The sequence below is a fragment of the Penaeus chinensis genome, chromosome 15 (genome assembly GCF_019202785.1).
Source record: "Penaeus chinensis breed Huanghai No. 1 chromosome 15, ASM1920278v2, whole genome shotgun sequence".
NCBI classification, from domain to species: domain Eukaryota; kingdom Metazoa; phylum Arthropoda; class Malacostraca; order Decapoda; family Penaeidae; genus Penaeus; species Penaeus chinensis.
This window is the reverse complement of record NC_061833.1, coordinates 13,930,363-13,940,443: the sequence shown is the minus strand read 5'-3', so window position 1 is coordinate 13,940,443 and position 10,081 is coordinate 13,930,363. Positions and strand designations below refer to the sequence as shown.

At 43.0% G+C, this 10,081-nt stretch overlaps 3 protein-coding genes and 1 non-coding gene across 4 annotated transcripts; 1 reads left to right on the top strand and 3 right to left on the bottom strand.

The window, feature by feature from the left end:
* Nucleotides 1-2,150: 2,150 nt before the first annotated feature.
* LOC125032729 (L-seryl-tRNA(Sec) kinase-like) lies at nt 2,151-3,295 on the bottom strand. Its single transcript, XM_047624027.1, has one exon. The coding sequence runs from the start codon at nt 3,293-3,295 to the stop codon at nt 2,294-2,296; it is 1,002 nt and encodes a 333-aa protein (XP_047479983.1). The 3' UTR covers nt 2,151-2,293.
* Nucleotides 3,296-3,343: 48 nt separating this feature from the next.
* LOC125032730 (uncharacterized protein C24H6.02c-like) lies at nt 3,344-3,976 on the bottom strand. The gene has a single exon (XM_047624028.1). It carries the CDS (start codon nt 3,974-3,976, stop codon nt 3,344-3,346), a length of 633 nt encoding a protein of 210 aa, XP_047479984.1.
* LOC125032731 (mitochondrial import inner membrane translocase subunit Tim10B-like) lies at nt 3,823-8,898 on the bottom strand. Its single transcript, XM_047624029.1, has 3 exons — nt 8,762-8,898; nt 6,105-6,200; nt 3,823-4,180 (listed from the first exon to the last, which is right to left on the bottom strand). Exons 1-3 carry the CDS (start codon nt 8,786-8,788, stop codon nt 3,989-3,991), a joined length of 315 nt encoding a protein of 104 aa, XP_047479985.1. The 5' UTR covers nt 8,789-8,898; the 3' UTR covers nt 3,823-3,988.
* An 826-nt stretch (nt 8,899-9,724) lies between these two features.
* Trnak-uuu lies at nt 9,725-9,797 on the top strand. The gene has a single exon. It is a non-coding gene; the product is annotated as a tRNA-Lys (tRNA).
* The last annotated feature ends 284 nt before the right edge of the window (nt 9,798-10,081 follow it).

Here is a 10,081-nt window from a genome sequence, read left to right as displayed (position 1 = left end):
ACTCAAATTTGTAGGTGGGGCAGCCTCTATAAAATACATCATGGGGGCCGCCACAGTTGGCACATGTGCGTGATTGTGCAGAGCAGTTTGATCGAGTATGGCCAGGTTGGGCACATAGCGGGCATCTGGCTGTGGAACGGCAGTGTTTGGCTGGGAGTCTTAAACGCCAACAATTTTGGCACTGACGAGGAGGAGGTTGGTATGGTCGGACAGGGAGGGATTCTCCACCTATGTAAACATATAAGGGAAGGTCATGTCTACGGAAAGTAATTTTGGCAATGTTAGTGGGTTTCATACGATTACCTCTGGGAGGAATGAAATTGCATTGTACTGATGTCGCATCATAGTCCGTGAGACAGGCGAGCAAGTCTTCTCCACAATCTGACCAATCTTTGTCATAGATTAGGCAATTTGCTGGGGAGATAGAAACAGTTCCGGTGCAAGTATTGAGGGTTGGATGAGGTTCTGTAGGGATGTGATTACCATATAGATCAGTTAGATTTGCTAATGCTATAGCTTGGTTTTCAGATGTTACTGTGACGAAACGGGAATGGTCGGGTCGGCTGCGGAAAGAGACTTTGCCTACTTGTTTTTGGAGACATTGCTGGAAGAGAAAAAATTAGTTGAGTCGATGGCTGAGTCCCAAGGTTGAGGAGTTCCCCATCATTGGGTCTCAGTGTCCGCCTCCTAAGCCCCCCCCCCCCCCCCCATGACAACAACGGGCAAGGGATTGGAGGGGTATTTAATATGGTACTCTCTTGGAGCACAAATGAGAGACACTGGCAGACAGAGAGGGGTGAGTGGTTGTGTGAAAGAGAAAGAGAAGGGAAAGGAAGAGGGGGAGAGAGAGAAAGAGAAAGAGAGAGTGAAAGAGAGAGGAGGGGCGTCATTGGGGGGAGGGCCCTGATCATAGCTAGAATAGAGAAAAATGACAAGACAGAGATAGAGAGAGAGCAGGGACTCCTAGAATAGAGAGAGAAAGGACCAAGCATAGCAAAGGCTCCTAGAAGGGGAGGGGGGGAGAGGGGGGGGGGAGGGGAGGGGAGGGGAGGGGAGGGGAGGGGATGGGGAGGGGAGGGGAGGGGAGGGGAGAGGAGAGAAGAGGAGAGGAGAGGAGAGGAGAGGAGAGAGGAGGGGAGAGGAGAGGAGAGGAGAGGAGAGGAGAGGAGAGGAGGGAGGGGAGGGGAGGGGAGGGGAGAGGAGAGGAGAGGAGAGGAGAGGAGAGGAGAGAGGAAAGGAGAGGAGAGGAGAGTAGAGGAGAGGAGAGGAGAGGAGAGGAGAGGAGAGAAGAGAAGAGGAGAGGAGAGAGGAAAGGAGAGGGAGAGAGGAGAGAGAGGGAGTGGCAGTGGGAGTGGGAGAGAAGAGAAGAGAAGAGGAAAGGCGAGAGGAAAGGAGAGGTGAGGAGAGGAGAGAGGAAAGGAGAGAAGAGGAGAGAGGAAAGGAGAGGAGAGGAAAGGAGAGGGAGAGAGAGAGAGGGAGTGGCAGTGGCAGTGGGAGTGGGAGTGGGAGAGGAGAGGAGAGGAGAGGAGAGGAGAGGAGAGGAGAGGAGAGGAGAGGAGAGGAGAGGAGAGGAGAGGAGAGGAGAGGAGAGAAGAGAAGTGAAGAGAAAAGAAAACAGCAGAGGAGAGGAGAGATGAAAGAGGAGAGGAGAGGGAGACGGGAGAGAGGAGAGAAGAGAGAGCATAGAGGAGAGAGGAGAGAGGAGAGAGGAGAGAGGAGAGAGGAGAGAGGAGAGAGGAGAGAGGGAGAGGGGAGAGGAGAGAGGGGAGAGGAGAGAGGGGAGAGGAGAGAGAGAGGGGGGGGGGGGAGAGAGAGAGAGAAAGAGAGAGAGAAAGAGAGAGAGAAAGAGAGAGATAAAGAGAGAGAGAGGGAGAGAGAGAGAGAGAGAGGGAGAGGGAGAGGGAGAGGGAGAGGGAGAGGGAGAGGGAGAGGGAGAGGGAGAGGGAGTGGGAGTGGGAGTGGGAGTGGGAGTGGAAGTAGAAAAGTGAGAACTAAGGACTAGAATACAGAATGGAGAAGGGGAGAAAGAGAGAGAAAGGTGAATAGGGCAAGGGACAGGAATAAAGAAAGGGAGAGGGAGAAAGGGGCAAGGGAAGACAAAGGACAGGAACAGAGAAAGGGAGAAGCAATAGGTGGTAATTAATCTGGAATACTTAGTAATACTTTATTTACATATTTTTCATCTTCTGAAAGACATAAATATACATCTTTTCGGGACGATTATAAGAGCACATTTCAATACAATTCACTCAAAACAAAATTTCCACTATTAAACAACAACACTTTTTAGTTCTCACTCGCAACAATTTGGTGACTGATCTCTCAGTTTCTTCTCCATTTCCGATCTCAAAAATGCACAAAATTCCTGTTTTTTCTCTTCGCACACTTCTTCTGCTAAATGGGATGGGAACCTGAGGGACCCTTCTCTAACTGCAACAATAATGCTCTGACGTCCAGAATTTACCTTGCGTGAAAACTCCGGCAACTTGGTGGTAGGGAAGTCCTTGTTTGCCTTTGCTTCTCTGATTAGTGTTCCCACCAGACTGCGCAAAATTAAATCTGCTTGGTGGGCTACACTGAGCGAGCACCTGAGACGTGCTTCAGCTATCTCTAAGTCTCGGTTTTCAAGGGGTGGTACAGGCGACTCCAGAGACTTCTCTATAACATCCCATACTGCATCTGTTCTGTCTGGGCTCTTCGATGAAATCACAACTGTGTTAAACTCCCACATTAACTCTTGTGGCTGGGGAGGTTGGAGATTTTTTGCCATGGCTTCAATTGCAGCTGTTGGCACCTGAATATCTCTGCTTAGATTTTGTTGCATGGCAATTTCAGTTGTACATTCTAAGTAACACTGGCAAAACCCTATATTATGCTTTCTAGCAAGCTGGAAATATTCATACCTCATACTTCTATAATAAAAATTATCATCTAAAAGAATTACATAATCCACATTAGCATCTCGTTTTTCCACAATACCAAAAAGCTTGAAGACTTCCAAATCAGTGGTGTTATTTCTTAAGCATTCAACAAGCCTGTCTACTTTATTGTAAACATCACGACGTGTTGACTTCCAACTCTCCCCCTCATCATCATGCTCTAACTTACTTTGCTTCATTAAGACAAATTTCTCTTGGAGAGATAGAGGTATCAGTTCATCAAAACAGACATGAATCAGGCAAATAGCACTAGAATTTTCTTTATTCTCCACACTATGGAATAATTCCTTGCACAGAGTTGATTTCCCTGCACCTGGAAGACCTAAAAAGATCACTAGTGATAACCTTCTTGCCATTATTATTGTTACTCAATACTTTTAACTTTTTACTACCACATACATTTACTACTTTTTCTCATCACTCTCAATAGAATTGGTTGAAGACATTTTATCATCATCTTGAGCCATCATCTTCAGAGTTTCCTGCACAGAACCCCAAGCAGCTTGTGCCCTAGCTTCTTCTTCTTCTTCAATGTTATTCTGTCTGGGATTAGCTTGCTCATTTTGCTCCAGGACCAGGCCAGTCATGCCACGGCGCACTGCCTCCCCTTTTTCTGCCAATATATCTTCAATGTTTTTCTTTCCATCCAAATCAGAAAACCAACCAAGATTATCAGCCACTAAATGGTGTTTGGCACAGCCTTCACACGTGACAATTACAACACCTTTTTTATAAGCAAGCTGAGAGATTATTTTAGACTGTCTTGTATTACACACCTTGCAAGTGTACACTAACTGGAACTTTGGGTCAATCTTCCCTACAGCCTGCTGGTTACTGTTATCTAACTGTCCCGAAATGTCTTTCGCACAGAATCTGTTCAGCGCACTACAGTGAAAACTATGCTTTGTGGCACCAAGGACATACACTCTCCTTAGTTTGTGTATTTGGGACGGGATTCTCGCAACAGAAAAGGCACGAGAGAAACCCAGTCTCACACTTCGGGATAACGCACAAGAAAAAAATGCCATAATGAACATTCATTTACTTTCTTACTGCTGAGAGTCTTGCTGAACTTGCTGCTGCTGTTCCTGCTGAATCTGAGCCTGCATCTGCGCTTCAGCCTGTTTGTTCATCTCATCAAGACGTTTCTGGAGGTAGACAGGTTGAATTTCTGCATACACTGACATCACTTTGTGGTTTACATTGACCTGTTTGCCTACACATCGATCCACACAGCTAGCCTGAAAGCAAAGAAAGTTAATTACTAGATTTATTTTTAAGAAAGGTTGCTAAGTCATAAGAAGTGATAAGAATGGTACACATACATAATTACATGAATAAATTAATAACACCACAGCATTATACATAAAAGTAAATATGTAAAATGTATACAAGATGGATCTGGAAATGAAAAATAGCAAGGTAAGTATAACATATAATTGTCACTCAGGCATACTCTCACTCAGGCACACACACACTCACTCAGGAACACACTCATTCTGGCACATATTCTCTCTCAGGAACATACTCACTCAGGAACTCACTCACACTCACTCGGGCACACACTCACTCAGGAACTCACTCTCACTCAATCGGGCACACACTCACTCAGGAACACATTCACTCAGGAACTCACTCATACTCACTCGGGCACACTCTCACTAAGGTACACACTAACTCAGGCACACACTCACTCAGGCACACACTCACTCAGGCAGTCACTCATTCACACAGGTACACACTCACTCAGGCACACTCTCACTCAGGCACACTCTCACTCAGGCACACTCTCACTCAGGCACACTCTCACTCAGGCACACTCTCACTCAGGCACACACTCACTCAGGCACACACTCACTCTGGCAAACACTCACTCAGGCACCCTCTCTCTCAGGCACACACTCAGGCACACATTCACTCAGGCACACTCTCACTCAGGCACCCTCTCACTCAGGCACACTCTCTCTCATGCACACACTCAGGGACACACTTACTCAGGCACACTTTCACTCAGGAACACTCTCTCTCATGCACTCACTCAGGCACACTCTCACTCAGGCACACTCTCACTCAGGCACACTCTCACTCAGGCACACTCTCACTCAGGCACACTCTCTCTCATGCACACGCTCACTCATGCACACTCTCACTCAGGCACCCCCTCACTCAAGCACACACTCTCTCATGCACTCACTCAGACACACTCTCACTCAGGCACCCTCTCACTCAGGCACACTCTCTCTCATGCATACACTCACTCAGGCACACTCTCACTCAGGCACACATTCACTCAGGCACACACTCACTCAGGCACACTCTCACTCAGGCACACATTCACTCAGGCACACACTCACTCAGGCACACATTCACTCAGGCACACACTCACTCAGGCACACATTCACTCAGGCACACATTCACTCAGGCACACATTCACTCAGGCACACTCTCACTCAGGCACACTCTCACTCAGGCACACATTCACTCAGGCACACATTCACTCAGGCACACTCTCACTCAGGCACACTCTTACTCAGGCACACTCTCACTCAGGCACACATTCACTCAGGCACACTCTCTCTCAGGCACACTCTCTCTCATGCACATACTCACTCAGGCACACTCTCACTCAGGCACACACTCGCTCAGGCACCCTCTCACTCAGGCACACACTCACTCAGGCACACACTCACTCAGGCACACTCTCACTCAGGCACCCTCTCACTCAGGCACACTCTCTCTCAGGCACACTCTCTCTCATGCACATACTCACTCAGGCACACTCTCACTCAGGCACACACTCGCTCAGGCACCCTCTCACTCAGGCACACACTCACTCAGGCACACAATCACTCAGGCACACACTCACTCAGGCACACTCTCACTCAGGAACACTCTCACTCAGGAACACTCTCACTCAGGAACACTCTCACTCAGGAACACTCTCACTCAGGCACACACTCACTCAGGCACCCTCTCACTCAGGTACATGCTCACTCAGGCACACACTCACTCAGGCACCCTCTCACTCAGGCACCCTCTCACTCAAGCACACTCTCACTCAGGCACACACTCACTCAGGCACACACTCACTCTGACACACATTTTATATTCATTTTTTTATGAATCTCTTTAACTAACCAAACTATAATAAAAAGATCATCTTACCTCTTCATATTCAAGGTCACGCTTGTTGAAAGCTGTCACACACAGATTAAAACATTTCTCTGATATGCTGTTGTAGAGATACAGGAAGTCCTTAAACTGAAAGAGAAAAAATACATATGGTCACATTACATTGCTCATACTAATCATAGAAGGCAATCATAAACCTACAAAAATGAAAAAACACAAAAATGAAATTCAGTTCTAAAAATTGGTTATCAGATCCTTTAACACCCACTTACTAAAAGTGACAGAAATATGAAGTTCTATTCAATTTCAAACAATGGCTGAAAAAATTACAAACAGCCATAATAACAAACATGTTACTTAACCAGAAACTAAAACTTGGGTCTGCTGAAATCAAAGTAATAGAGAGTAATTTAGATGATGCAATTACAACAAACCCCCAAATCACATAACAGAATATGGTAACAAAAGGCATAAAATAAAGATCAATATACATATTCTGCACATAGTAAAATAGCCCACAATCCCTTTATGAATTTCAAAAAAAAAATATATGGTTACAGGCTAGGTCCAGTGCTACTGTGATCCTTGTGCTTGCAATTCCACAAAGGTACACAAACCTTTACCATATATAAAGTGCATCCAATTTCAAGAGGAAAAATTGGCAACTCACATCATACTCTGGAGTACTACAATTCACCAAATTTCTTTCTTATTCTAATCCTTATTCTAATTCTTTCCTGAGACTGGGTCAACTATAGTATGGTAGGAGGTTATCTTTAGAAGTTTGTAAACCTCCAAGATAACCTATCATCAAATAACCTGGCCAAGTACGATCTTGCTAAATATATATGCATTGTTGTGAATTGTTGTCTCGGCCATAGCACAATTGTGGTCATATTAAGAAAAATTACCAAGATCATGAAACTTGAAAATTCTACTTCAATAATTATTTTATTCAGTATGTCCCCTTGGCAGGTATACACATAATGGTGATTTCAACATTTATGCTGAAAACATCAACATCACCAGAACATGTGTTACAGGGATATACATCCTTATTTCTCAACTGATATATGATATATCAAAAGGAGACTTTTCACATTTACAGTGGTTTTAGCTACAGCTAGGTACCAACAGCGAAGAGGACATGAATTCTCCCAAAGTAAATTTACCTGTTTCTGTCATTGTTAGAGGGCTGTGCCACCTAAAGCTCCTTGCTAGGGATATGAATACATTTTGCCAGCAAGAAAGAAGTAAGACTGATTCATACTGTCCTTATTTACTAGTTCCATTGGCTAGTAGACACTGACAGGAGTCTAGTGATACCAAATTTGATTGACTTCAATCCATTCACATCAGGTAAATCACAAAACTACAGAGACAATAAGTTTCTTAGATTTATTTGCTCTGTTGTTTCCATATATTTTTTGCATTATAAAAGATGGCTGTATGAAATTTAACCGTTACCAAATTCTGGGTAATACTTCAACCTGGGGTTTGTACTTTTTCCCACACAAGGAGATGGATTCATGACTTAATTTGACAATACCCAGCATCAGCAAAGTTTTTGCCAAGGTATGAGAGGATGCCGCCACCCAGGATGAATGGGTATATTGCAGACCTATTCTAGGAATTTACCAGAAGTAAGGGCAAGGTTACACCTCCATGTACCTTTGTTTATATAGCCAAGGATAATGATGTTACAGATTCCACGCTTCACATGCTTCAGCAAATAGAAAATTCCATTAATAACATTTTGGTATCATCCCATTAAATTTTTCATCAATTTAAAAAAATCAGTATATTCTCTGTCTTGCCAAACTTAGAAGAGTGGGAAGAAAGTCTGCAGGTCTTGGCTGATGCACCAGGCATGGAGGCCACAGTGCCACTTCACGCAGTTCCAATCTGAACAGGAACCTTTCTTAATATGCCACAGAGCATGAATAAATCTAAAACATGGTAATCCTTTACAGTAAAGTCACACTTGGCAGAAACTAAGTCCCCAACCCAACTTCACAAAATTAATTCAATAATGTAAGTTATCTTGACTGCGCATGGCCCTTCGGCCACTGCCCACCTTCTTATTCATGGAAAAATAGAACTGAAACCCAAGAACACTGAGTGGACTTTGGCTGTGAGCAGTGTTATCCTTCCAACCTTGGTGCGTCCATGCCGTAAAGATTAACCCAAAACATAACAGAAACGTAAATAAGGTTTTCATATTTTTGCTCCACAGATAAGTTATGCAATACTATTGGATTACCTAAAATAAACAAACATTACACCATACGAACCCAAAACCCAAACCTAAGCTTTCCTATCTTCTACTTATTCCCTAGACAGTAGGGAACGGACACTAAGGACTCTAGCTTTGTCCTGGTGTTGTTATGGGCAGTGATATGCTGCGGATATTTTCGTCGATAAATAGATGGCCTGAGCAGATGTACCTGTTTATTACTTTTTTTTATGCTCTATAACATGGTAGTGTCCATTTCCCTATGTGTCTGTATATCGCTCTCGGTAACATTAAACAACTTGGTATTCTCTTCTATCATACCATATACGAATACACAATATTCTTACTTCAACGCTGTGCAGCGAAACTCATTTCTTATTAGGACAGAACCGGTAGTCCCTTGTCCATCATGCATTTTACTTTTACGATCATGCTTCACATTGCAAGTACGTACCTGACGAACATTCGACTCAACATCCATTACTATGGTTAAGCTGCATCAATAAACAACCACAGAAGTTTAGAAACTGATAATATTTAACTTTTTTTCATTCCCAGCGCTTCCCGACAGACGATGCACGGCGAGACCCAACGGTGTACGTACCTAAAAGTTTTTTTTGATAGTGTGATGTAATGATCTATAGATTATGGATTTATTCTTGTTATATTTTCGGAAATATTCATATATATTTGTATGTATATTTATACGTAATTATGATAGGATGTTTTGACTCTTATTTTCGATTTTTTTCATTCAAAAAGTGCAAGACAGTAGAGGATAAGCAAAAGTAATAAATAACTGCATCTTGAAAAATCGCAAAGAAATGACCGCTCTTTTCATGAAATGAAAACAGTGCAAAGACCTCCATTATTTTCTCGATTTACGGACCAGAGGAAATTGGTTTACAGACGTGAGAGTCTACGGACTATACTCTCCAATTTTCATGCTGAGGTGTTGGGGTCCTTTTTTGTAACTGTGCCGCATTGTTTTTGAGCTGTACTTTTACATGTGTATATACCTGCAGGCATATAAGATAATAAAATCTATGTTTTATAGTATGTTTCGGTATATGACTGTCATAGTGTTCATCTTACAAGTGAAAAGTCGTGGGTTCGATCCCCCGACACTTCATAACTATTATTATGGTCCTGTAGGTTTCGTAACGAATAATACTTATTCACACCGAAAAAATAAGTACTGACTGGCTGATGGAATAACACTATAATATGTCTACATCAGTTATCTATTTTGCCAAAAAAATGAATGCCTATTCCTCCGATTATTTTATTATAATTTCATCAAAATGTAAAATATAGATTAAATTTACAAAGGTATAAAATGTAAATTATATAATAAAATAATATAAAGAAATAGCAAATTTACTGTATATTATATCATTATTCCTCATAGGGCAGAGCCCGGATAGCTCAGTCGGTAGAGCGTTAGGCTTTTAACCTAACGGTCCAGGGTTCGAGTCCCTGTTCGGGCGTTAGTTTTTCTACACTAACATTGCATGGTGGCTGTCTTCTAACGTACAAAATCACCTTTGAACTTGTGTTTAATGTATGTAAACTATTCAAACAAATGTGAAGGAGAGATGCAGCAGACTCTGAAGATGGGGGATTTAGACCTAATATCTTTTTAAAAATATATAGTTTAAAGTGATAGTGGAACAGTATCATTACCCGTGATTTAGCAATCTGGCTAATGTAATGACGAGGTTGCATTAGAACAAACATTTTGCTTCTGTTGACGGTATTTTGCATACATACA

What these genes read in the sequence shown, in the direction of transcription:
- LOC125032729 (XM_047624027.1), bottom strand. Translation starts at nt 3,295, where the DNA reads ATGGCAAGAAGGTTATCACTAGTGATCTTTTTAGGTCTTCCAGGTGCA.
- LOC125032730 (XM_047624028.1), bottom strand. Translation starts at nt 3,976, where the DNA reads ATGTTCATTATGGCATTTTTTTCTTGTGCGTTATCCCGAAGTGTGAGA.
- LOC125032731 (XM_047624029.1), bottom strand. Translation starts at nt 8,788, where the DNA reads ATGGATGTTGAGTCGAATGTTCGTCAG. An exon ending in TTGAGTCGAATGTTCGTCAG is followed by an intron (nt 6,201 to 8,761) that starts GTACGTACTTGC and finishes TTTCTCTTTCAG; the next exon opens with TTTAAGGACTTCCTGTATCT. An exon ending in GTGACCTTGAATATGAAGAG is followed by an intron (nt 4,181 to 6,104) that starts GTAAGATGATCT and finishes CTTTGCTTTCAG; the next exon opens with GCTAGCTGTGTGGATCGATG.